Below are 27,834 nucleotides of genomic sequence, written 5' to 3'. Positions count from 1 at the left end.
TAACAAGAAAATAAAAGGAACAAGTATCTTTTTAAACACATTTTATTCGCTTGTATATGTACAGTTTATATATAATCGTCGATAATTTATACACGGTATATTCGACTGCGATTTTCAAAAGGGTAACTGTTTCCTACAGGAATCGTTTCGTGCCAAAGCGATCGTGAATCTCAGCTCTAACAAAGCTCGACTCGCTCTAAATTCAGAGAACTTTTGACGAGGGTCTATCTCTCTATATCAGAGACTAAGGAATGCAACGAGGTAGTTAAAGAACGGGTATCCTCTCGCAAATTTTTATTATCGAACGAAACCGTAAAGATGCGATCTCGAATTCATAAAATAAAAGCTTGAATCTCTCTTTTTTGGCGAACGTTCCAATCTCGACCGGAAGCAAATTTCGTGATTTATTGGTACTTTTCGGAATACGTGCCACTTCAAAAATTAACAGAGTGAATCGCTTTCTCTTTTTATTTCGGAGAATTTATTTCGTACTGTCACACTGTTTGTTTGCACTTTGATGGCTGCTGTGTATGTGTGCGATTGATGAACGTAAGTGATGGCTTTAAGAATTATCACGCAAAGAAAAATATTAAAATTTGTCGTAACATTAAAATATTAATTATTGTTGTTTTCGTTTGTTTCATAAGTATGTTCGTACACGTCAAATTATTTCGTGAATTTACATGAAGTCTTTTTAAATTAATTCTTCAAAAATAGTTCCTGACAAAGTTTAAAGGCAGCCATTAAAATGTTAAACATCGAATAGTACGCTATAATTTATACTTAATTTTACATTTTATTGTTTTAGAACTTAAAAAATGTTTAAAAAAGAGAATTTATTTCTCTGAAAGAAATAATTTCTTCATAGAAAATAGGCCACGCTTATATTTCTGAAAAAAAGTATTTTATCAAAATATAAATTTTGTTCATAGGCAAATGTGTCAGAACTTGTTTTTTAAAACTGTAAATAATTGCAAGAATACTTGCATTCATGCTTATATTGATCTTCGTATAAAGAAGCAATTCCTTTCGTAAACTTTTTGTTTTTCAAAAAGTGGCACTCGCAGTCTTTTTTATTTCAATTTTTCTAGTAATTAGATAACTCCTTTTGCAATGAAATTAACCTTAAAATTAACTCGAAGACTTTGATCAAATTTTACATTATTTGTTATTAAATTTATTAATTTTATTAAGTTTGTTATTTAAATTTATAGAATCTCCTGCAACATTTACCATTTGAAACTTTGAAGAAAATCGAAACGCATTGATTTTGCTCGAGTTTCTTTTATCATCTCCTTTCACGGTAGTGATGGGTTTAATTTAATACAAACATGAACAAAAAATTTCAATAGGACTTCATTTCCTGGAATTTAAATATTGCTAAGAGATATGAAAAGGGTGTTGAATCAGACTTTTCAAGCTTTAATGGAAAGTAAATGAAAGCTGCAAGAGATATCAATTTATACTAACCCCTTGTTGCATGATTTTTAGAAAACATTATTACACTATAAATACTGTTACAGTGAAATATTGGTTTACTTATTTCGAAAATAATATACAGAATATTTATATAGAATTAATATATGAATTATTTATAAAGAAAGATTTTCTAGTTAAAAATATATTGCTTAAAAATTAACAAGTATAAATTCAAAAATAATAGACATATTAAAAATGTAGAAAAAAGATTACGAAAGGCAGGAAATGAAGATAATTTCATTAATTATGAAATTTCTGTTTATTTATGTCTGACAAAATACAAGAATTTCATAGTGTATTTCATGTAGCATATATTTGCAGTAGATGGCAACAAAGGGTTAAAACCTGAACGAAAAATCGAATCCTGTATAAATAGTTTTCGAACCCTGCAAGACAAGAAATCACAAATATTATAATAAATATTAAAATTGCAGATTTTTACAGAATAAATTAATTATTTAGAATAATTTAATTTAAAAAAAAAAATTTATCGACTACTTAAATATAGTGTTTACCCAGAACGAAAGTTCTATATACAGCATTTAAGTCATCCTAAAAATATATGATTATTTATTATTTGTTAAAATGAGTATTCTTTGTGTAATTACAGTATTTTGCTAATAGTGGGATTTAGGGATTTGGGGAATTAGGGATTTGGGGATTTGGGGATTTGGGAATTTGGAAATTTAGGAATCTGGGGATTCTTGAAATTGGGGACCTGAGAATTTGGGAATCTGGGGATTTTTGAATCTGAGAATTTCTAAATTTCTGAGTCCCCAAATTCTCAAATTCCAAACTCTCAAATTTCCAAATTCTCAAATTCCAAATTCTCAAATCCCAAATCCTCAAATTCCAAATTCTCAAATTTCCAAATCCTCAAATTCCCAAATTTCTAAAATCTCAAAATTCTCAAATTTCCAAATTTCTAAAATCCCAAATTCTCAAACCCCCAATTTCCTGAAATCCCAAATTCTCAAACCCCCAATTTCCTAAAATCCCAAATTCTCAAACCCCCAATTTCCTAAAATCCCAAATTCTCAAATTTCCAAACCCTCAAATCCCCAAATTTCTAAAATCCCAAATTCTCAAATTTCCAAACCCTCAAATCCCCAAATTTCTAAAATCCCAAATTCTCAAATTTCCAAATCCTCAAATCCCCAATTCTCGAATTTCTAAATTTCTAAGTTTCCAAATTTTAAAATTCCCCAATTCTCAAATCCCCAAATTCTCAATTCCCCAATTCTCAAATCCTCAAATTCTAAAATTCCCCAATTCAAATAAAATTTCTAAAAGAAAATTTTTCAAACATCATTCTCAATATCCAAATATTTCCAATTAATAAAACGAACTTCTAGGATGACTTAATACTCCATCAATTATATTAATTATATTTCCAAGTACCATTCTGTAGGTACTTGAACTCGAACCTATCTCACTTATATTATCTACTTGAAAGTATTGCTTCTTTCCAAAATCTTGAATTTGAACCTACTTGAAAGTCGGATCCATCTCTAGTGAACAGTCGAAAAATGTTCGCCACAAATGGTACTCGCATAAATACGTGTTCGTACAATATACGTATATACGATTGCGATTCGAATTGATTACTTTCGATTTTTATTAAGATACGCGTTATCATAGCTTCACAGAAACTTTCGCGTCGGTTGAAAATTAGAGGGAGAAATGGCACGCTGGCTACGATTCACGATAGAGAAATATTTAACGTGAAACGTGGATCCTGATAAAATCAGCGATTTTATTGGATCCTTTCGTTAAGAAAAAATTATTATTACAAGGAAGAATCACTACTGTGATTATTATGCATTAACCATCTCTATTACAATCTTTTTTTTTATTTGGATCAATTCATTGCCCGCGCGGCAGACAGTAATTAATTTGTTTCGCAAGTTCGGTAAGATATAAGCTTAGCTCCACTGTTAACGAAAGGATCGGTTTTAACATCGAAATTAACCGTTCCGTTCCGATAGATCTTAATTACACCTCTGTATTTTTCTTTTTCCAAATAGAAGTACGTAAGACATGCAAAGAAAGAAAAGAAATTACGATTACGCTATAACACATCGATTCAAGCCATATATTAAATAAGTACTAAATCTTGCAACGAGCATTTTCAACTTTGGTACCATAATTCTTTTTTTCTTCTTTTTTGTAACACAAATCCGGTTACTTTTCCTCTTTCGCAAATATATATCTTAACGAGTAAGTTCGACCGTAATATTGTCTGCTATATTCTGCCATATCTATACCAGCACACACAAAGAAAATATATTACTCGTTTTACGTCTACGATCGCTAAACGAACACGTTGACTGCGGAGATCAGTGATAAATAATTACTACTGAACACCTACTACATTTTACAACTCAAACACCTTTTATGTCCCATAAAATTATTATTCATATCATTTGTTTAAATACTACAGATTCATTTTTTTAATTTTGAAGAAATGTTCAAAAACATGGTCAAACTTTAAAGTAAACTTTATGTTATATTAAATAACTGTATTATATTAATAAGTATGTATTAAGAATGTGGCAGTCAACGTGTTAACGCATCCAATGCTAACATCTCATCTCCCCTGAAATAAATGTAAAAGACATCGCAAAATATTTGCGAGGTGACTCTAGTATAATTGGAAGTAGCACGCGTTATTATATTGCACTATGGAAACCATAGCATCCGACAACGAATCTTTAAATATTGTCTCGTTTTAATACGCACGAACGCAATTTCGTTCTATAATATTTAATCGCAGTAACAAGAATAAAAGTTCGTTATCTAATTTAGTTGGGCTATTTTTCGATCTATACAAAACTGTAGAGGAAACTAAGAAATAACAGCAAATCCTCCGGAGATAGTGGTTGATGTAACAAAGAATACCGTTTCTAACATTTAATTAAATTACACGCGTTAACACAACTGACTAACATAGTTGCTAAAAAGTGATTCTTAAACTGAAATTTCTGTACAAAGGAAATAAATATCTATGTCTGCAGTGGTGTATAGAATGTTCTTCCCTAAACTACTGATCTTGGTACAGCCTTAAGTTTCACATAGTTACAAAAAATAATGCTCTGTTATCTTTAAAGGAACTCCCTGCTAAAATACGTAATAATCCTCTGCCATAGCTGAAATACTTTTACACCTTTGATCCCACCTTATCGTGGCTCCTCTGAAGCCTCTTATGATCTTTCCTATACTTCTCGATCGTTAAATCCGCGTTATCCGTATTAGATAAGCTCAACGCGACGGGATCTAAACTTGCGGCAAGCTTTAGATAAGTCTCCTCCATTTCTTTAGTGATCTTTACCTCGTAATCGAAATCGGTTGCGTCTCCTTTCTTCAAAGTTTTAGGCAAAACTTTCTCCTCTTCGTTAGGGACGTCGAAAGATATCAAATCCTTATCTTTGTCTAGTTCCGTATTTACATTCGGTGAAAAATTATTTACATCCTTACTTAAATCTCTCGGTTTAAAATCTTCGACTACCTCCGCATTTGCGCATTTACTTTTTGCAGAATTCTCGAACAACATCTGACCATCTAATTTTCTTTGCGATTCGTTTAGATACATTATCGAAGGACTCTTGTCCATCAGATTTTCGTTAGGCTTCAATTTTGTGTAGCTCGTTATGGAGTTGTCCATGTGAACGGACGACTGAACCCATTCGGCTACTCTTTGTAGTTGATTATTGTCGTGCAGCAAAATTGGAGTACTTTCCTCGCTACTGGTCGAGACAGATCGTTCAGATCCGGATCGAGACAATTTTTTGGAATGAACTAAAGCAGTATTTGGTTTGTTACCTCCGCTAGTGTATAGTACAGTTTTATAGTGGCCAGCATTATCTAGAAGAATATTTTTCGACCCAGGCGTGACTCTCACCAGACAGTTTCTAGGACCAGTTGTTCTGTGCTGACTGTTGGGTTTTGTGTTACCAATATTATGCAAACGGTTCGACTGAATGACGTCGCTAGAACTGCTGGAAGGATCGGAAGTCGAAATTACTATGCTATCGCTACTAAAACTTGGACTAGTGGCCACTTCCATTTGTCCAGAATCATTCTGGGCCGTGACGCTATCAACGTTTTTTACTTCTATTAAGGTTAACTGCGGTGGCCTCTGAGTATCTTGATTAGATCTGTCGTTCTTCCAAACCCTATCGTTGATCACATCAATCTCGATATCGCTGTTGAATTTCTCTACGTTTTTCCCGTCTCTGTTAGTTTGAGATTTCAACTTCGTCCATTCGTTCTTCCACAATCTATCGTTAATAATATCAATATGGCTTTGTTCTTTCCCGTCGAAGTAACTTTTAAGATTCTCAGGAACTGTATGGCTGTGATTCAAAGGTTTCTTCTCCACTTTGTTCCAAGAATTTACATTGTATTTAGGGTCAACTTCGCACTTCTTATTCGGTTTCATTTGTTTACCTTTATCTGAATTTATTTTACTAGTGTCACTGATTTTTTGCGGCATCGCTTGTTTAATCCCATTCTCGCTTTGATTCTGGAACACAATTTGACCGTCGTTGCGACGCAGCGAGTTCTTTTTATTTAAATTAACTTTCGTATTTATGCGATTGCCTTCCTTTAAACCGTCTACCATTTTACCGTTCCTACTTACAAATTTATCTTTTGTGCATAAACTTTGACAACTACTATTTTTTGTACAATTCTTCTGATACTGTACTTTACTATTAACATTCTCGTTCACCTCGTGGTACATCATGTGCACCATGGAATTTTGACTTTCCTTATTTTGACAATTTTTATCAATACTTTTCAAATTATCCGAATGATTCTCCATGTTTTGTGCATACTTCATCGCACATTCGTTGCAAGGATAAACACCTTGAACGCTAGTTTGAGTCTCAGCGTCAACCATTAAAATACTCCTATGACATGTACATGTATCACAGTGTTTACCAAATATTCTTTCTTTTTCTCGATCTTCTAAAACTTTGGCCATTATCGCAGCCGAGACAATATCCACCGGTGGTTTCGATTCATCCGAGTCATCGTCGCTATGCTTATCAGCTGCAGACTTAGTTACATTATATACCATCGCCGTTGGAGGAAACGTTGAGATCGGTACTGTAATACTTTTCACATCAGGAGGTGCAGCGTCGTTAGAACGTTTCTTTTGTGCAATGTATGTTCTAACTTTTGCTTGTACTTCAGATGGTAACTGAAAATAAAAATGCAATCTCCATATACATTTCATGTAGTAGAGAGTCCACTTGAACAAACTTAAATGACTTACAGCATCATATTTTTGACCTACAAAATTAGACGGTTTACACTGAAGAAGTTGTATTGCTAAATTTACATCATTTCTATACTTTTCCTGAAAATAAACAGATATTTCAGTCATATCTTCATCCAAAAGTTACATATTGGTACTAAAAACATACATTATCTTGTGTCAAACGATGTATGGTATAATTTGCATCAGCTAGTCTATGAGATAAAGTTGCAATATCCTTGGTAAATGCACTTTTTTCTGTTTCACATTTATCTACAATTCTTAATAATTTATCCTCAAGATTTTGATTTACTTTTTGAACACGTTTATGCGCTTCATGTAACCTTGAATACTTTTCTTGCCATATTACAAGCTCTTCCTTCAAAGAAGCTAATTCTCCATTCGGAAATTTATCAGCTTCGTTTAAAAATTGAGTCTCCATTGTTACAATGTGATTATCCCTTTCTAATAAACGCTGCCTTAAGTTTTCTATCTCTACATGCAAATGCATCTCCCCGTGTTGCTCATCATTTTGATTGCAATTTACACACTTGCAACCACATTCCTGAAACATGTAGTCATAACCAATAGTTTCCTGCTATAATAATTGCTAACAAAATACTCCAAAGATTAATAGTCAATTGAATATTAAAATAAAATGAATCTCATTTACAATATATCTGTATTTGTTAATAATTAACAAAAAATATTTACGTGTTTTATTTATTAATTTTTAATACAGTACAATATTTATTTATTGTTGTTATACATACCTTACATTTTTCAGCCATCATGCAGTACACAAATTATATTAAAAATATTAAAAAGATATTTACGAATAGCGAGACTTCGAAATTGGAGCCTCATAACCCTAATGTTCAGTTCGTACAGAAATATGGACAGCTTTCGCACGTTTCAACGTAATCTATTTTCTCATAACATTATCAGCCGGGAGGTCAATCTGTGCAATAAAAGCTGTTTCTATGGAGTTATTACTGTTCGAAAAAATAATATTACGATAAACTTTACGATGACAGATTGCAAGTTCTTTGTCGTCTGCCACACATTTAAGTCGAAGTAACTGAATCGTCAACGTTAAGATTGAGTCGTAGATTTTTTACATAGTTCCTGAAATTACATTGAATTAATTTCACATTTTTCTACGATATACTATAAATTAACACGAGGACAACAATTATTACCAAATCAAAAGGAAAACTGGAAAATAAATTTTTAACAATGAGTTATCGTACTTAAATGGTATTATTCGTTCAATGGGATATCATACTCATTTCGCGCAACACAGCTAACTTCAATAGGGTCCCCACCAGATAGTGTTGTCCCACCACCATAAGCTTGTCACGCCGCTAGTTATATACACGGTAGACAAAAATATTTGAATAAGTGACGGTACGGGACAAATACAAGTGATAGTTTGTGAGTTACATTTTCTATATTTTCAAAAACCTAAATTAACAAGCTCCAAAATTCTAAGTTTCTAAATTTCTAAATTGCCAAGTTCTCAAATTTAAAAATTCTCTAATCCCCGAATCTCAGTTACATTCGTGATCATACCCCAGAAGTGTCTTAAATAAAAAATCGCTAAGTATATAAGTTCAGTATCGCAAAAATCGCAAACGTACATGCGTGTTGCTGTTGGTTACAGAGTAGTTGAACCAATGAAAGGTGACATGCGTACAATGAACAAAAATTTATCCGATGATAAATACGATCTCCCGCTGAACAAATAAGTACTTAATAAGTACTTGAGATCGACCAATAGAGCCAGTTGGATAAAGATCGCATTTTTTTATTGGATATCACTATGTATACACGCTTTTAATCAAATGCACGCGGAAAAATAGTAGCGCTCGTGAATTTGAAAATTGATATCATTCTTTTCGTAGAATAACAATTCAAATTCACGCGCAAATATAAGTGGGAAAGTAAATGAAAAGAAATTGAATAAAGTTGATTTGCAGAAATATTTATTAAGTGTATATTATACCCCATACATAATGTTTGTAATCATAAAATTGTTAATGACGTTAATACAACAATAATTGTAACAGTTCACAACATTTTTAATTTAATACTTGAGAAAGAAATATAAAATGTAACTCCGTTAGGAAAAAGAAAAGAAAAAATGCATGAAATTATTGAAAACTAAAATGAAACATAAAATCATGAAATTAACAGTAATGAATTACAGAAAACTTGCCATTCAGATAAATTTTATTTTCGAAAGCAATACTTCTTGTAAGGATAAAAATTATACTAATTCACTCAACATACCATAAATTTTTATACACACGATTGTGTTACATAGATTTATCTACACACTGATAACAATTAAACTTCTTAAAAATAATAAAAAAAGTAATTATTAATTTGCTATCAATAATACAATTTTATTATAATTTTTGTTTTAGTAGAGATATAAATCCTATACTGCCTTAAAATTTTGATTCGTAATTAGTTTATTAATTAGTAACTTCGTGAATTTTGATTATGTCGCTAAAATTAATGAGGTCGTACAATTAATAATGTATAAATATTTTGCACGAATGTGTAATATAGTTTTTATTGGATAACACGAAATAAAGTATTGAACAGATATATATTTAAAGTTATGAAAAAATGCAAAGATCAATATAGTTATAGAACAGGATTACAGTTATCATTGCATAGTTATACAAGAAGTATTCTTATAACATATGACACAGCAGTGGTAGAATATATGTATGTTTATATAGTGCCTTACCCTACAATCGAAATGATCCAAACATTAATGTTAATATCAAATCTGTTTGACTTCAATACATTGTTTTTACTCGATTGTAAAGTACAGTCTTACTCGATAAGAGAATGTACAATAATGAAGTATTAAAAATTCTTGTATGCATTGGCTGTACAAAAAGAAAAAGAAAAAATTAAACAGAATACTTTAACGCTGATCAAAGCCTCTATCACGTTTGAAAACTATTTGAAGGATCTCAATTTTCTTTCTTTTTATGCCAAAGCACTATATTCACTTGTAAATTTCAACATCTATCTATTTAGTATTTAAGAAGTTATGGATATAAAAAAATTTTGTTTATATAAAAAACATTATATTTTTTTGCCCAAAATGTATGTGATATTTTTTTTTTGTCACGAATGCGAATGTACATTAATACTACGTATTTTATCACATGTTTATTTGAATATAGATTTCTTATAAAAAAATTATTTCTGAACATTTTCATTATTGTATGGAGCATAAGGTTTTTATACATAAGGTTTTTATACTTGTTTTTTTATACATGAACACAATTAAAAAGTTTGGAACATTTCAAATGTTGAGCATCATATATATTAATAAAAGAATATGTCCGAATGCAACATTGCTTAAATCTACATATACATTATAATATCTATATTCATATAGAATTTCCACGTCTCTCATAACAACAAAATGACTCTTTCTGAATAAGTTTTAACAAATTGAACACAAAAAATCACCTACAGTAGAGCAAATTTCATGCGTATATATTAAACAATGATACTTGTGAAACATGAAAATTGCAAATGTTATACTACATGTTATACTGTTTGATTAAAAATTTGTCTAATACAGTCTGCTCATAATATTTGTGTTAAATCTGATTATATGTTTAGAAATTCATCTAAGGACACTAAGAATAGCAATAACAATATTCCAATTTTTATCAGAATTAACTAGACTCATACATTATGTAACAGATGGTAACACCTATGCTATTCAATTTAATTTTTTTAGAATACTATCAATTTAATAAGTGCTTTAAAATATCAATGAAAAGTTCTTAAAATAACTCAATTGTATAAATTATGTACCAATAAAATATGCTATATATTATTATTAATATTTTCTGTTAAACGAATTTTCTGCACCAATGAATTAACAGTATACTTGTACAATCATAATTCTTAAAAGTAATTTTCACATTATAGCTTGAATAGTACGTGTAAAGTGAAAATTACTTTTAAGAATAACCCTATGTTACAATATAAATGGAAAAAAATTGCACATTTTATGCATTGATGATATTAAAATGCTTAAATATGTGTGATAGGTTCAAAAACCAAACAATATAAAATATTTAAATATAAACAAGACTTAAATGTTATCACATATATTTATACACATCTGTTTGAACATAATCAAAAGTGAAAAATAAAATATGAAATTACTTAAAAAATTAACTATTGTAACATTCAGAACACTGCATATAAAGTAATTCGTATTACTTGGTTTTTGAGTCCTTCAGACATAGAAAATTTCCAAATAAAAACAAAGACATTTATTTATAGCGTTAACAAAGCAAGAAGTTAAGTAGATATAAGTTACTATGGTTTGATAAATTGTCTACAATATACAAGGTTCAATGTACATGACATTAGCATCAGCATGATAGAATTAAAGTTTCAACTGCAATAAGCTATAGATCTACTAACATCGATGATGTATATTCTTAAATGCTAAGATTTATAAATTTTACTTAAAATCATAAGCTCAATTTCTTTCCTCACTTTGAGCATAATTGAAATAAAAAATTTGTAACCACACATTAATCCTGAAATTCATGCGTTTGTTAATAATCTTCTAATATAACTGATTATTAATAGAATCTCGGAGGCAGTATGTTTACGTAAAAAGTAAGGTATGCTTTTTGAAGCAAACATAGCATAAATTTTTTTACACCACAAGCTTGTGAATTAAGTGAGATATCATTTCTCTATTCATTAACGTAATATAATATACACAATAAACAATAAAGTTATTGATTTAAACTTGTCAAATATTATCTTCAAATTATGTTACCAGAATTTCAAAGTTCACGTGGTTTATCGATACTGTTATAGGGCACATCTCAACAATGTGGATAGATTATACATATGTATAAATTCTTTATTTCTTTACGTTTGCGCTAAAACAATATTGAATACTAGAGTAAACTTTGAAGCTCAAGTCAGCATAAATGTACTATATATATACACGTCAAAGAAAAAGTCCTTTGAAACTTTTTCTTTTCATACTACATGACAGAATTTGATATATGCAATATTTATTAATAAATTGAAATCGCCTATACAAGGCATTAAAATTTATTACATACAATTTATTGAGGAATTGTATCCAATCTTTTAAACCTGCTTAAAATCAATACTGCTCCCTCTTGAAATATCTATGATTTATCATTTACTAAATCCTTTTCTTGAGGATTAATTAAAGAAAGTGTCACAAGTGATATGACATTCATTTTGTATGCCTTACACATCAATGACTTAATTCATTCTAATTAAATTCTCACTAATCTAATATTTTACAAGCAACCTTGCATCCGGAATTAAACATCTATCATCCAATTAATTATTTATATATAACATGTAATAATGCAACAGTTCTTCGTCATAAAAAATCGTAAGCCTTAGTCGTAATTCGAACAAGGTCATTTGTAATTACAGAATGAATAATTTTCGTCACTGAAACGTTAATAAACCTGTTCCTAATATAATGATCATATTCAACTTTGTTAAAGATATAACGTAAATAATGAGAGTTATAATAATAATAATATTTCTTGGCATTAGTATAAGTGTCATGTATCTTTAAATTCAAATATAATATTTCTTATTAGTAAAACAATTTTAAAATTTCTTTTTTTATAGAAAGGAACAGGTTTTTTAACTACTTTCATAAGAAGGGACTGTTTACACTTTAAGAGCAGCTTTGGGAGACCAATGATGGAAACGGGCAGGTCCTGTAGGGTAAGAGGGAGGATGAATCCACTTATTTCCTCTGTGACCCATAAATGGAGGTGGAGATGGACCACCCAAAAAATGAGGGGGCATGATATTATACCATGGCTGACTTATTGGATGTGGACCATAACCCATACTGAAGGAGTGACCAAACCAGGAACGATTTCTATTTAGATGTAGCCTCGGACTGTTCAAATTACGTTTCCTACCTGTACCGGTATTGCTATGCTGTTGATTTTGATTAGCAGAGCTTAGTGGTTTTGATTTTTGGTGCTGTTCTGTGTTAGCGGTCAAAGGGGATTTCTGTAAATAGAAATTAAAAAATTTACCACACCTAACTCATTGCATCATCTCTTAACACTAAGAAGCAAGGAAGGAGGGACAAATTAAGCAAATATTACATCAATATGTCTATAGTAAAAAATATTACCTGTATCTTAGTCGGCCCCTCAGATTGTTTATTTTCTTTTTCATCATTGCTTCCTTGAAAAATTGGTACAGTGTTTTCTTTATCATCAAATGATGCCAATGTACAATATGATCCCTTGCTTTCTCCAAATCGACAACAAACTTCATTGGGATCAACCCAAAGCGTTAATTCTACAGGTAACGAAAGGTCTTCATACTTGACTCCAGCAGCATTGGCAGCACTCTCCAAAGTTGCATCCCTCCGATTATGACCATTTACACGAATACAACGATAACCTTGACCTTTGAATGGCTTGTCAGGAAACCAATGATTTTTAAAACGTTCAGTTAACAATTCTACCAAACGTCGTTTAAAGCACTCCAATTGATCAGGACTAAATTTTTCGTTTTTTTCTATCAGCTGTACTAAGAATAGTACTGCTGCAGTGATCTCGTTGCGCATGTTGTCTCTGTCGTATACCAAGTTTATAATTTGCAAATGAAATCCTTCTGTGATGCCGTGTTACAATATTCTTGAAAACTAAAGTACCATTCGTTAAAGCCGATGTGGAGCACATAGAGCCCTTCTGCACCGCAGCAATACTTAAATTTTGTATGATCTATGATGTTTGCTTTTTGTGTTTGTGGTTTTAGAAATTAACTTCCTTTACTATCTTGTTCTTTCTTTGGTATACACAGTTTCTTCCAGTTATCTTTATTGCTATACCTGAAATTATACAAAAAATGTATTATTCACAACTCATTAAATTTAACACATTTTTAAAGTTTATGGTCACTAAAACATTTTTATGAAATGATTAAATGCACAGCACAGTTCCTAAATAAACTACTTGTATTTAGAAGGCATAACTATTTGTCTATTTGTATCCAGATGAGCCTTGTTTATTTGTTTCTTTAATGCTCAAACTGGAGAAGATATTGAAACAGACATATTTGTATTATATCATATATACATGACTTGTTGCATTCTATTATTAATGTATCTGTACATACACAAAATGATTGATTTCGTTTCACAGTGGAACTACATAACAATATGTTATGGATATTAATTAGGTTATAAACCATAATAACGCAGGTTAGGAGAATCGTTTAAAGAAACAACAACATAGACGATTTAAATTTCAATTACGACAACCAGCAGTCAGGAACAGAGCAACTGGTATTATCGTAAAATACATTAAGTTTCAAGGAACTATTACTTTCAAATAATGAGCACAACGAATTATGCCAGCTCATTCTTGTCGTACCAGGTCGTGCCGTGAGCGATTGTTCCTGAAATACCACAACTCGCGATCTTGATGATTATTTATTTATCGTGATATTCTGCTACCATCGAAACTATACTTTTGTTCAATATACTTAAAAATTTAATACTAATATTAAATTGACCTTACGGATCAGTGACGAAAATTCCGTGTTTCTGGTGAAACTACTACGTCTTCTCTCTCTTTAAATAAACGTACTCGACCCAACACGTGTTACGTTGCATCAATGTCCATGAAGTATGTAGAAAAATATAGACCCTCCACAATTGTTACTTTTATTTCATATCTCATAGATAAAAAAAGGCAATTTATTATAAAATAACTTGAAGTGGTATTGATAAAGAATAACTTTTTGTTACTTAAGAATTAAATAATATCTTGTATTCAAGTTACTTGTATAAGATATATGTTAAAACTCAATGAACTTTGGAATTGACAAATTACACAATGTAAATGTTTAAATAATACCACTGTTAGTACTGAACAAAGAGCACTTTATAAAAATTTATTACATCAAATACTGCAATCTCGGATTTAAATCTTACGGTAATACAACGTGTAGCAGTATAACGTTATACAATGTAAGGCGATATAACGCGCAATTATACAATGTACAGTAAAATATTGTATCGATGGTGTAATACATTAGTAATATTACGTATATAGCGCGTAGCTAAGTAATGCTTGATAGAATAACATGTGACAATATAATGAGTGTGCAATATAACGCAAGTTGTACAACACGCGGGAGATGCAACGCATGATTATACAATACATGATGTTACGATACAAAGGTTGAATTACATAAGTGATAACCTAACGCGCAGCTATATATATATATACAACACGTGGCAATATAACAAGAATCTACTGTAGATGTTTTTAATAATTCCTTCCTGCCTCGGGCCCCGAAAACTCTAGCGACTGCTCTGCTTTTGAGAATAACATTTCTCAAAATAAGTTTAATTTTCGATCACTAACATTAAATATAATTGGAAGTTTAAGAATATATTAAAGAATGTTAATTGCAAATTACAATAAATCCCTCCAGTTATTCTAAAATTTATTAAAAATAAATTCACTCTTCATTTCTCATTTCAATAACATTGTATTGAAAATGATTACGTTTGCAGCGCCCTCACGCATAAACAGTACAAACGCGTGTATCAAGTCAGTTTGCAAAAACTTGTTATTTTGTAGTAATGTTTGTGATACGTAATTAGTCTTAATAATCCCGATTATAAAAAGAGCAGTTAAATAGTTACAATTATATTAAAGTAAATAAAATGATCAACATGAATAGAAGTTCTCCAAACATTTTAATAACAGGTAAACACAAATAAAATATGGTATTCTTTGATAGGTAATGGTAATTAGAATTTTTCAAATTAACTATTATCAAATAATATTAACAAGAACATAATGAAAATCTTCGATGGTAGGTACACCTGGAGTAGGAAAAAGTTTAATGTCGCGTATTTTATCTGAGAAGACACAATTAACCTGGATTGATGTTAGTAAATTTGCTATTGAAAAAGAATGTTTAGAAGAATACGATGAAATATATCAGTGTCCTATTTTAGATGAAGATAAGGTAATTGTAAGCATTATGATTTAATTTAAATTTTCATTCATTAATGAGTAATATAATTTTTAATTACAGTTGCTGGATCAAATGGAAGGTCTTATGAGTGAAGGTGGGAAGATTGTTGATTATCATGGAGCTGACTTCTTTCCAGAAAGATGGTTCGATATTGTATTTGTATTAAGGACTGACAATACAATATTATATGATCGGTTGAGGGATCGAGGTTATACAGGAAAGAAACTAGAAGATAACATAGACTGTGAAATATTTCAAATTATTCTTGAAGAAGCTAAATCAGCATACAGGGAAGAAATAGTCCATGAATTAACAAGTAATAATTTAAATCAAATTACAGAAAATGTAAATAAAATATGTCAATGGATTGAACAGTGGAAAATAGATAATCAGCAAGAGTAACATAATTACTCAAACTTTGTTTTTGTTTTTTATAATCATGTTTTTGTTTTGTGTGTTTGTTATTTAAACAGAAAACTTACTTGAACAGCAACACAGTGATATTATTCATAAAAGATGCAATTAAATGTCATAATTAAGATGTTAATTAATAAGAAGTTTAAAATTAGTATGTGATTTAAACACATAAGTTTTTAGGTAATAAATATTATTATATACTTTTTACATTAAAATATACGTTTATATGTTAAATTTCACATATACTAATATAAATATTTTATATATTATTAAAGGTTATTCTATTATTCCTAAATCATGTTTAAGTTTTTTTAATCTATTATTTATAGTATAATAGTACTTCATTCTTATAAGAACAGTTTCTGCTTCTTTAATGTCTTCTTTACGAAATGCATCTGCTACATCCCTACATAGAAAATATCTTCTATAATTTGTGTAAAGTTAAAAAGCATTACATTTTCATTCAACAAATAGAATATTACTTTATTAAATCACTTAGTGTCCTTTCATTCTCTTGCATTAACTGTTTTATTTTTTCTTTATCATTATCTGCCTCATCTATTTCCTCATTTTTCTCCATAATCTCCATTAAAAATGCTGCATTTACACTATCTGTGTCTTCTGATATTATTATATCATGTAGCTTTAACATGTACAATCCCCTTTTTAGTGGATGAGAGAGTGTGGTATAAGCTTTATTCACCAATGATGAAAAATATGCAGAAATTTCTTTCTCCTTCTGTAAAAATCAAAACAAATATTTTTTGTAAATTGATTAATGATGTTACAATTTATAATGCTTACCTCAGATTTTGTACTAAATTTATCTGGATGTAATAACTTTTGAAGCTCTTTGTATTTGTTTTGAATTTCTGTTACTGTTACATCATAACTTTTTGGAATACCCATTATATCAAAATAAGTCAAATTTTCGGGCGGTTCTTGCAAAACCTTGCACTTTGAACAAAACAATTCAGATTTGTACATAAAATCACAATTCCAACATTTTGATGGACTGGCAGACGAATATCGCGACGAATTTTTTAAAATTGACACAGGAAAATAATCTTTATTTACATAACAGCAATATAGTTTTCGTTTTTGTCTTACAAACCTTAAAGGAGGTACACTATTTGTTTTTGTAAGACTGCAAAACGCTTTTCTCAAGTACATATTTTTAATATAATTGTCATAACCTACTTATTTAACCTGTACGTGTGCGATTGTTAGATAATAACAAAAAGTACTAAAATTAAAGTACTTATTACACTCGCGATAAAATTATTAATCTTATTCAAGTCAGAATGTTGATAGCAAAACACATGAACAGTTTTCAAAAACACCAAGAATTTACTTAGCGCATGACAGCAATGATTCCTGATTGATTACTATTTTGGTGAAGCAGTTTGTTTAGTAATTTATAATTAGCATAATATAAAATTAATAGTTAAAAATATATTTTTGAACGATTGCAAGTGTCATCTATTCGGTATGCCATGTGCGACTCTGGTTTTATTGTGAAGAGTGGGAGCTGAGGAGAAGAGTTCCCCACCACCAAATATGACTAACCTAACATTAGCACGTGTAACTAGGTCTGTTTGATTAGGCGCTCTGCGCCTAACCTAACAATGTTGAGCGAGCGAGTAACTTTTACGCTAAAGCAAAAATAGTCAACCGTGTCATCCAGTTGAATTGGTTGAGTGGTGCAAGAGAAAAGCATGCACCAAAAAGTTGAAAGGTCAAGTACATAAGCGCGAACAAATTCAATTTTGCATTAAAGTCTACGGGGATATGGTTTTGCGGTGATTATTCCTCCGTGGCGTGCGTGGGCGGCGCGCAGGAGGAATATACACAATAATGAGTATGCAAAATTGTTAATTACTCACTTTCTGAGCACAATCTATGAACTTTTATGATTAAAGAATGGTCAGCAATGCATTATTTACATGGTTCGATCATAAAAGTTCATAAATAATGTTCGGGTAATGAATAATTAATTATTTTGTGTCAGCATTGCGATACGTACATGAGCCGTCTATGTCAATTCTACTGCACACGCAAAGTGCAATATTTCGGCACTTAGACGACGTAGTATGGTTCCTGAGGCATTTAGAAACAAATTTCTATTAGGGTTTGATGCATTTTGATGCCTAATAAAGCCAGGAAATCAATTTTTGTCGAATTCGGTCCAAAACGGTACAGGTGGCGCCATCTAGCGGCGAGCGGCGGAACTACGAAAAACTAAAATTTTGATTTTCTCGAAAACTAGGGACTTTTCAGAAATTCTGAGATATACAAATTTTTCCTTGTCGCCGACGGAATCGAACGAATCTAATTATAGCCTGCTAGGATTATTATTAAGGAAAATAGAAAAATAGCCCATTTTATGGACTAAAAAATTGGCGTCCATCTAGCGGTGAAAGTTGGAACTACAAAAATATAAAAATGCGATTTCCTCGAAAATTAGCGAACTTTGAGTACTTCTGAGGCTCTGAAAGTGTTATGTGATCGCATTAGAAGCAAAATAATGCAACGAAAGCTTCCTAAAGGCCTTAATAAAGAAATTTAAAAAAATGTCATTTTATGGAGAAAATTTGTGGCGCCATCTAGCGGCGAAAATGCGAACTAAACTGAAAAAACGTATGTCCGAACACGCGTTAAGAGGTCAAATCAAAATTGATTTTCTGAGCTTAATAGGCAAAAAAATGAATGACTTATTCAACAAAAATTGCTTTAAAATGTCTAGAGAAGCATATTGCGTCGTCAAAGTTGCGAAATATTACCTTTTATATTTTTCCTTAACGCGTGTTCGGACATACGTTTTTTCAGTTTAGTTCGCAGTTTCGCCGCTAGATGGCGCCACAAATTTTCTCCATAAAATGACATTTTTTTAAATTTCTTTATTAAGGCCTTTAGGAAGCTTTTGTTGCATTATTTTGCTTCTAATGCGATCACATAACACTTTCAGAGCCTCAGAAGTACTCAAAGTTCGTTAATTTTCGAGGAAATCGCATTTTTATATTTTTGTAGTTCCAACTTTCACCGCTAGATGGACGCCAATTTTTTAGTCCATGTTTTGGACTTTTTTTCTATTTTCTTTTCTAGCGCTTTTAGGAGGTTCTTGTGGCATTATATAGGTTATAGAGAAGCCACAGAACAATTTCTGACCCTGATTATTTTTACATCATTTTCTACTTTATCAACGGCCGACAATTCTGAAAATGTTTTCTTTCTAAAAAAGTAACTTGTTTGCAAAATCCATCCAGAACCGGAACTTGACGGTATTCCAAAGTTTGGTAATATGTTTTATTCTAATACATGTTTTATAAAAATACATTTTACATATTTTATATTTTTATATTTTTACATATTTAAACAATTTTTTCTTTTAATAGTTTCGCATTTGACGGCAATATGGCGTTAATAGCATTATTTCCAGATAGCGCGGGAAAATACATATTTTCAAATACACGTAAGAATAAATCTTCCTAAATCTACTACTTTACAGTAAATCTTCTCAAATACTATTCTACCTGTGTTATCGCTATATTACTCGCATTATAAATATAAATTTTAATATAAAATTAAAATACAGAAATTATTGACATGCTTTAAAGGAAATAAATACCACAGGTCTTATAAAATTTACATCATAAGTGGTTTATCTGTTCACATAGGTATTTTCAATACCTGATAAGCCAGCAATTTAATATTAAATATATGTTGTAACAAAAATATTGATAATAATGGAGATTGTCAATTTTATAGCGATACATGAATTTTTTTGAAAGCAATATTAAAATGAACAAATTTTTTTTAATTGACAAAGACCAAAGTCAAAAGTTTTTTTTATTTATCAAGTTAACTCATAGGAGTTCTTACAAGATTTAAAATAGAAGTCGATCAAGTTTTGAAAACAAAAAGCCACGTGTTCTAGAAACGCAACTCAAAATCCAAAGAGAAAGTTCAATAATCATATTCCCGTAAATTTTTCGTGTGGTGGCATAGTAATTTGCCCGTGAGAATTTGTTGCACCTAGTCTATCGCTAAACGGCCAACATCTGGAAGCGATTTCCTCGTCGTAAAATCTCTTCTACCTGCTGACCTGTGCAAAACGCGTTTCATTAAATATAGAACCGTAACAAAGCGTCCCACGCCGGTGCACAACTCTCACAAAATAATCAGCAAGTCGCTCTCGACCAAACATTTCTGATAAACTTTCCATTCTTCTATTCCGAAAATGTTTGTCCGGTGACAATAGCCCGAAGAATTGATGTGGAGAACGCCGGAAACTTACCCTTGGGCTTCCTGGTAGCCAAAAAAGTGCAAATAAACCCCTGAAACTCTGGAAGTATCCATCGGCGCGGTGCGCAGGAGCATTAAAAAGGAGAAGCACGAAAGAAGGCCGTTGACAAAGAGAGGCGGCGACGAGAGCAGCTACGACGGTATAACCCGTTGAAAAGAACGAGAAGAAGATACTGTACCTGGCTGTATTTGCGTGCGGTAGTAACATCATGGAGGGGATAGTTACAGAGAGTAGCCGGTGGGCGTGGCCAAGGACCACCCAGCGGACCAATCGCTCTCCGTGGGCGTCGCCGACTGTATAACAATGCTTCGTGTAATACACGGTACAGCGGTTCTCAACCGTCCACTTCTCCATTCATTTCTACATTTTCCGACCTAAGGAAAAATTATCGCGAAAACAATGCGGAGGTAAACAACAAGTATAATTTCCGTACGGGGTCAAAGGGTACCGCCTACGTCAGAAACACTGGCAGCTCGTGCGGCTGCGTTGGAAAGCTCTCGCAGGAACGAGAGAACCGTGAAAAGTGAGATGGTGGTGCGAACCGACCGACGGAGAAAGAGGGAAGAAAGGGTAGCAAGTTGGAACGTTGGTCCACGCTCGGTGGGGAGTCCAGCGTGCACTCTGCATCCAGTTGTATACCCAAATGCGTACGAGCGCCGTTTTAATAGTACACACGCGTAGTACCCAATGAATTGATCCCGCGAGTTGCATCCCCCCGGGTTAAAAAGATGTCGCGCCATCTTTGAGGGCACTCCTGCCGCTTTCGAAGGCCTAGCGCGCGCATTTTCGATCGTGGACCATCGGCGAGTAGCCTTTTTTTCGACACCGTACATGCGCGTGTTTCTTTAGACAATTGCCGAGAATGGCACGCGTTTCTGGAGGTGCACGTTTTAGCGAACTGTCTAATGCGTCTACTGTCTCGGGAATTCGGTAATTGCGCAAGTGTTTCATTGTGATTTGGCAAGGAATGTGAGGTAGAATTTCGGTGAACTTTCAGTGCCATTGTGTAGCATTTGTTGTTGGACTTTTAGAGACTCGATGATCTTCTTACAGTTTTGACTATTTGCGCAGTGGTTGACAGTGTGATAACGATGTAATTGACATGGTTAGTTAGCGTAAGTGACATTAACGATCGATGGAATTCCGTGAAAGAGCGAAGTGTGTCAAGTACCGACGGCTTGGTCAAAGTGTTCAACCCTTGGGAAGTCCCTGCAACTGAAATCACTTTCGGGGGTGACTAAGTGGTTCTTTCGCAGTTGAACACCGGTGAGATCATGGGATTATCCGAAGGTATGTAAAGCTCGGATCAAAGAGTTTACAAATGTTTTGTGGAGGCAAGTTTTGTGGGATCAAGTTTTATGACTCTTTTGTTCTGCTTCTTTTCATATTTGTATTCCATTATTTTTTCGTATATTTGTAATTGGGTTTCATTATTTCTTTGTATGTTTGAAATTGGGTTTTATTACTTCTTTGTATGTTTGAAATTGGGTTTCATTATTTCTTTGTATGTTTGAAATTGTGTTTTATTATTTCTTTGTATGTTTGAAATTGGGTTTCATTATTTTTTTGTATGTTTGAAATTGGGTTTCATTATTTCTTTGTATATTTGAAATTGGGTTTCATTATTTCTTTGTATATTTGAAATTGGGTTTCATTATTTCTTTGTATATTTCTAATCGTGCTTCATTATTTCTTTCTATGTTTGTGGTTACACTGTTTCTTTCAATATTTATGACTCTATTCTTCTACTCTTTTATTAGTCTCCTCTATCTTTCTTGGAAGTTGCTGTAATATAATATGAGAGATTAATCTGCCATTTTGATCATGCACTTTTAATTTGAAAAATGAGGTTCGTACATTAAAAATGTTCACCCAGTTGAAGGAAAAGAAAGTGTATTTTCAGAAAGTTAAGTAAATTATTAATTAAATAGAACGCTTTCGTATATTACTCTCAATGCTAATAATAATATCTCCTTAATACTAAATTATCAGTAAGCAACAAAATAAATGAACAAATTTCGTTCTTAATTAAAACTAACTAAGCGAGTATTCAATACAAAAATTTCAAGTATTAAATTCAATTTAAAATACAATATATAAATTTAATTCAGTGGCTGGTTTTTGATCGAAACTTAAATTCACCCTTACACAAATTTTCCCATGAAAAATCGAATCTTACAGATCGTTCATCGATCCCCTCTGACGCTTCAATATCTGAACATCTCCAATCGTATCTTCCAAAGAAACTAACGTGCGAAACATAGGGACAAGGGTGTAAAAGTATCTATTAGGTGTGTCGATCATTTTCTACGATTTGCCTATAACCGATCGATAGAGATTCCATGCACAGGTGGTAATTTGAACCAATATGATGCTGGTAAATTGTTCCTCTTTCTATGTATCCGAATATTACGTTACAATACCCGCATCATCTTTTATGGAAGAATCGTTCTCACCCCTTTTATTGAAAATTTCTTTGAGAAACTTCCGATGGAAAAGTACCTTCTTCCAAAATAAGTCTTCATCCAAAATATGTTCACTCTATGTTCACTATTTTAACATTATTTTTAATTCATATATACAATGGTAATGCAAGTTTAATGATATACATGATTCATAAAAATTATTAGTAGTCAAAAATTATTTTATGTTGCAGCAAAGTGTAGAAATGTTAGGTTAGGTAGAATCTTGCTGTGAATTTGTTACATGATTTTTTATTTATTTTACATTATAGATACATGTATACATATGTAGAAGCGTTTAAAACTTCATATGCTCACACATGATATTTTCTTTAAAAATTTTTTTTAATACATCTTCAAGTATGTTACTCTTTAATGTCGACTCACGTGAATGAATCATACATTACACATTTTTACATTATCTCTTTCAATAAACACTTTCTACTAAAAAATTCTACATAATTATTGCATCTGTACATAGTAACTGCACAATTATTATTTTTTTAATACATCTTTAAGTATGTTACTCTTTAATGTTGATTCATGTGAATGAATCATACATTATCTCTTTTAATAAACACTTTCTACTCAAAAATTCTACATAATTATTGTACCTGTACATAGTAACTGTACAATTATAATTTTTTTAATACATCTTCAAGTATGTTACTCTTTAATGTCGACTCATTTGAATGAATCATACATTATCTCTTTTAATAAACACTTTCTACTAAAAAATTCTACATAATTATTGCATCTGTACATAGTAACTGCACAATTATAATTTTTTTTAGTACATCTTCAAGTATATTACTCTCTAATGTCTCTAATTTTTACATTATCTCTTTTAACAACCACTTACTCAAAAATTCTACATAATCATTGCAATCGAACATAATAATTGTACAATTCTCAAAAATCCTACATAAATTCGAAAAAAGTAAATAAAACAATCCGAGCCTCAAAATATACAAACAATATTAGCTAAACTCAATACCCAGTTTCACGTTTTAATCAAATAGAAAACGATACGCGATATGCACGCGATAAATTAACACGTAACAGCCACGCGTGTCGGTTTTCACGCTTGTTCGTTTAACCCTAATCACTTAAGTATCCCGTCGCGTCGTTACAAAAACAATCGTCCCCTAAAGGGGTAGAAATCCACGAAACTCGAGGATCTCCGTAAAGATTGATGAACCTCCACCTATTTCTAGATAACCGGTACATAGAGATGCAACGAGATGCATCTCGTGATGGAAAAAGTAAACAGACACGCGTGTTACGTGCCGATGCAGCCGTGAAGGGGCGTGCCGTTTCCTAAAGTCATTTGTACCAAAAATGTCCGGTCCCAGAACGTGATCCTTTCCTGTGTCCTGACTGTGGTACCCTTCCGTGGACCACGAAACGAGAAGAAGACTTATGTCTTCGAGCAGCTGTCGTGACAGAGTAAATCTCAACGGAATTCTGTTTCGGTGTTTTGGAAATTCGGTGGGGTGTTTTAGAATTCTTTTTTTTTAGACGGTCTTTAGGTTTTTGTTTATGGGAATGCAAGATATTTGCTTCGGATTTGGGGAATAATTTAGGGCGGCTTTTGTGAGGCTTGTGGCGTTTTGATTGCGGGGGTTTTAGGTTTGTTTAAATTTTGGGAGGAGGGTAGGTTAGGAAGATTGTGGAGGTTTATAGCAGGTTTGGCAGATTTTTATTATTTTTTGAAATTCTGGAGTTTTAAGATTCTACAATTGTAAAATTGTAAAATTGCAAACCTTGAAAATCCTAAAACCTCAAGGTTAAATTCTAAAATTCTAAACTTTCAAAATTTCAAAACTTTAAAGCCACAGAACCGCAAGGTTAAATTGTAAAATTCCAAACTCTCAAAATTCCAATCCTTCAATATTCCAAAGTCTTAAAATTTTAATCCTTCAAAATTCCAACCCCTCAAAATTCCAAACTCTCAAAATTCCAATCCTTCAATATTCCAAACTCACAAAATTCCAATCCTTCAAAATTCCAATCCTTCAAAATTCCAAACTCTCAAAATTCCAATCCTTCAAAATTCCAACCCCTCAAAATTCCAAACTCTTAAAATTCCAATCCTTCAAAATTCCAACCCCTCAAAATTCCAAACCCTCAAAATTCCAAACCCTCAAAATTCCAACCCCTCAAAATTCCAAACCCTCAAAATTCCAATCCCTCAAAATTCCAACCCCTCAAAATTCCAATCCTTCAAAATTCCAAACTCTCAAAATTCCAATCCTTCAAAATTCCAACCCTTCAAAATTCCAAACTCTCAAAATTCCAATCCTTCAAAATTCCAAACTCTCAAAATTCCAATCCTTCAAAATTCCAACCCCTCAAAATTCCAAACCCTCAAAATTCCAACCCCTCAAAATTCCAAACCCTCAAAATTCCAATCCCTCAAAATTCCAACCCCTCAAAATTCCAAACTCTTAAAATTCCAACCCCTCAAAATTCCAACCCCCCAAAATTTCAAACTCTCAAAATTCCAATTCTTCAAAATTCCAATCCCTCAAAGTTCCAACCCCTCAAAATTCCAACCCCTCAAAATTCCAACCCTTTAAAATTCCAACCCCTCAAAATTCCAATCCTTCAAAACCCCAAGTCCCATCCTCCCAAACACCCAACGTCCCAAATTCTAAACTTCCCAAAACTCCAATTTTCAAACTTCCCCAAAAACCTAACCTAAACTACCCTATCAATAGATAGAGTCTTCCAATACCCTACCCACAATAAACTATATAAACCCCAATTTAGATTATCCAATGACAAACACCAACTAAGAAAAGACACGAAAGAGAGAAGAATGTAAAGGGGTGAAAGTTTATTTTCTTTCGATAAAGTCCCAGTTCGAGAAACTCTCGAAGCGTGAAACAAAACGCATAAACACTGCCACGAAAACGTAAGGTTTTCAAGTAACTAATAATAGTAAGATTGTAAGGTTTGCAGGGATAATTGTACGAACTGCACGAGTGCATGGCACACAACATCCTGGCACGTGCGTAAACAGCTCTTAGGCAATTCCGACTTTCAGTCCTGCAACACAATGCATTCAAGAATATTCGTATTTTTTAGCAAACAGAACTTCGTAGAAATCTATTTATATCCAGCGGTAAAAGCGTGTTGGAAATGGTTGAACGTTCACCATTCAATATGTGTCAGCCTCAATTTACCGCGGGAGCAATAATTCTCATTACCCCTGAATTTTTAATCATTGAAGATATAAAACGTTTATTTGTAATTTTTATATGAGTGCAGAATTAAATTGTATGTATGAAATATTGTTGGTTTAGGTTGCTTCGTTTGCATGAAAGAGTTTAGTAAATCTCCGAAGTATTTGGAAAACAAGTTTGTTTACAAAGTAGTAATTTCAACAGTTTGTTTATTAATTTGATGTACGTCACAAAACAAATAATTTACCTAATACTAAAATTAAACGTATATCAAATACATAAAAAATTTACAAAATTAAAACTTGAATTTTATAAAAGAGACTCTTAACCTCTTGTCAATTTCCGTTTGTAAAATGTAAAACACCCTACAGTTAATATCACAAAAGGAATCATATTAAAATTCAAATTTAAATTTGCGCATTCTGAGACAGGATATAAAATTCCGATCGAGCTTTCGGTTCTAAAATGAAACAAGCTCGGTAAAAATTTATTTAGTCTGCCGGCGGTATCGAAAACAAATCAAATTTGTCGACGTCGTTAAATCACGCTTTGGTCGTTCGACACCCGGGACCCATAGAGCAAATACAGGGCCCCATAAAATCGAGCTGCTACACGAATCACCCCACGTCATCGTTGTCGACAAACTTTTACGCCTTTTCTCTCCTCTCTCTGGTTCTGTGTTCTTCTTACGAAAATTTACCTCGTTATTTAGCCGCTATGCTAATCAGCGTTTATGCTTGGGGTTCGACATAAGGCTGTTCTTTGTTCTGTTTCATTTTCGATCTTATGGTTGCATAAACTTGGTTGAGTATTAAAAGTTAAAAAGGTGGGGTTATTTTATGAAAATGAAGATGGATACATGTGTAAATTTTTTAATTAAATATACATAGTATTTCGGGAAAATAAGGGAACTTTTTAAATAAAAAGAAAATTAGTTATTTTGCCGAAATTAATTTTTTTTTATTCAAAATATATCCGCAGTAGTACATCGTTAGGTTTACACAACGTTAACATAGATTTTTTTATGTCGTTTTGCGGAATCGCTTCAAACACCCTTGTTACAGCTGCTTGGACTTGTGTCATAAAACGTTCTTCTATAACTAATTTCAGTTTTGCAAAAAGGAAGTAATCACACGGAGATAAGTCAGAATTTGAAGAATGTTGTAACAGACTTGTCTTTCGCCAAAAATTCACGAACAGACAGTTCACATGGTGCGTCATGCAACAGAAACCAACTTCCCGGCGCTCGATATTCGGGCCTCACACGAACGATCCTCTTCCACAAATGTTCCATAACACCCAGATAATATTCGCCATTAACATTTTGTCCCTGTGGAACCTATTCCCGAAGTATAATTCCGTTAGAATCGTAAAAGCAAATTAACATTGTCTTCTCGAGGGACTTCTGGAATCGCAATTTTTTGATTTTCGAGAGCCTGGAGATTTCCACGTAGCACTTTGGCGCTTTGTTCGAGGTTCATACTTGAAGCACCGCGTCTCGTCACTAGTTACAATTGATTCCAGGAATGTACAGCTTCGTCTGGCTGTTTTGATAAGATCCTCGCAATATTCAACGCGAGCAATTTGTTGCGCTTGCCCGTGATTTTGTGATACGGTGGCGAAAGGTTC

General features: G+C 32.3%; 5 protein-coding genes across 12 annotated transcripts in view; 2 read left to right on the top strand and 3 right to left on the bottom strand.

The window, feature by feature from the left end:
* Nucleotides 1-26: 26 nt before the first annotated feature.
* On the bottom strand, nt 27-8,074 carry LOC100879966 (uncharacterized). Of its 3 annotated transcripts, none has more exons than XM_003703732.3 (6): nt 7,945-8,074; nt 7,516-7,870; nt 6,912-7,307; nt 6,761-6,844; nt 4,811-6,685; nt 27-3,740 (listed from the first exon to the last, which is right to left on the bottom strand). In XM_003703732.3, the coding sequence occupies exons 2-6, from the start codon at nt 7,534-7,536 to the stop codon at nt 3,693-3,695; spliced, it is 2,424 nt and encodes an 807-aa protein (XP_003703780.3). In that variant the 5' UTR covers nt 7,537-7,870; nt 7,945-8,074; the 3' UTR covers nt 27-3,692. The 3 variants fall into 3 exon arrangements, with proteins under 3 accessions (XP_003703780.3, XP_012141869.2, XP_012141868.2); XM_012286479.2 differs by having other exon boundaries at nt 27-1,865; XM_012286478.2 differs by having other exon boundaries at nt 27-6,685; nt 7,945-8,073.
* Nucleotides 8,075-8,708: 634 nt separating this feature from the next.
* LOC100880080 (uncharacterized) lies at nt 8,709-14,493 on the bottom strand. 5 transcript variants are annotated; one of them, XM_003703733.3, is made up of 4 exons: nt 14,356-14,493; nt 13,488-13,664; nt 12,960-13,407; nt 8,709-12,832 (listed from the first exon to the last, which is right to left on the bottom strand). In XM_003703733.3, the coding sequence occupies exons 3-4, from the start codon at nt 13,398-13,400 to the stop codon at nt 12,479-12,481; spliced, it is 795 nt and encodes a 264-aa protein (XP_003703781.1). In that variant the 5' UTR covers nt 13,401-13,407; nt 13,488-13,664; nt 14,356-14,493; the 3' UTR covers nt 8,709-12,478. The 5 variants fall into 5 exon arrangements, with proteins under 5 accessions (XP_003703781.1, XP_012141871.1, XP_012141870.1 ...); XM_012286481.2 differs by having other exon boundaries at nt 12,960-13,664; nt 14,351-14,486; XM_012286480.2 differs by lacking the exon at nt 14,356-14,493 and adding an exon at nt 14,209-14,344 and having other exon boundaries at nt 12,960-13,664.
* Nucleotides 14,494-15,416: 923 nt separating this feature from the next.
* Ak6 (adenylate kinase isoenzyme 6) lies at nt 15,417-16,245 on the top strand. 2 transcript variants are annotated; one of them, XM_003703802.3, is made up of 3 exons: nt 15,417-15,555; nt 15,669-15,820; nt 15,890-16,245. In XM_003703802.3, the coding sequence occupies exons 1-3, from the start codon at nt 15,513-15,515 to the stop codon at nt 16,229-16,231; spliced, it is 537 nt and encodes a 178-aa protein (XP_003703850.1). In that variant the 5' UTR covers nt 15,417-15,512; the 3' UTR covers nt 16,232-16,245. The 2 variants fall into 2 exon arrangements, with proteins under 2 accessions (XP_003703850.1, XP_012141874.1); XM_012286484.2 differs by having other exon boundaries at nt 15,669-15,826.
* Hsc20 (iron-sulfur cluster co-chaperone protein HscB-like protein, mitochondrial) lies at nt 15,981-18,040 on the bottom strand. Its single transcript, XM_012286488.2, has 3 exons — nt 17,051-18,040; nt 16,729-16,985; nt 15,981-16,652 (listed from the first exon to the last, which is right to left on the bottom strand). The coding sequence occupies exons 1-3, from the start codon at nt 17,417-17,419 to the stop codon at nt 16,523-16,525; spliced, it is 756 nt and encodes a 251-aa protein (XP_012141878.2). The 5' UTR covers nt 17,420-18,040; the 3' UTR covers nt 15,981-16,522.
* Nucleotides 18,041-21,150: 3,110 nt separating this feature from the next.
* Nucleotides 21,151-27,834, top strand: part of sim (bHLH transcription factor single-minded) — a 40,677-nt gene continuing 33,993 nt past the window's right edge. Inside the window, exon 1 of the mRNA XM_076535282.1 lies at nt 21,151-21,842. Within this exon, the coding sequence (XP_076391397.1) occupies nt 21,827-21,842 (16 nt within the window). The 5' untranslated portion in view covers nt 21,151-21,826. The remainder of the gene's footprint in view (nt 21,843-27,834) is intronic.

This window comes from Megachile rotundata, chromosome 9, assembly GCF_050947335.1.
Source record: "Megachile rotundata isolate GNS110a chromosome 9, iyMegRotu1, whole genome shotgun sequence".
Classification (NCBI taxonomy): domain Eukaryota; kingdom Metazoa; phylum Arthropoda; class Insecta; order Hymenoptera; family Megachilidae; genus Megachile; species Megachile rotundata.
This window is presented reverse-complemented; position numbering and strand designations above follow the sequence as displayed.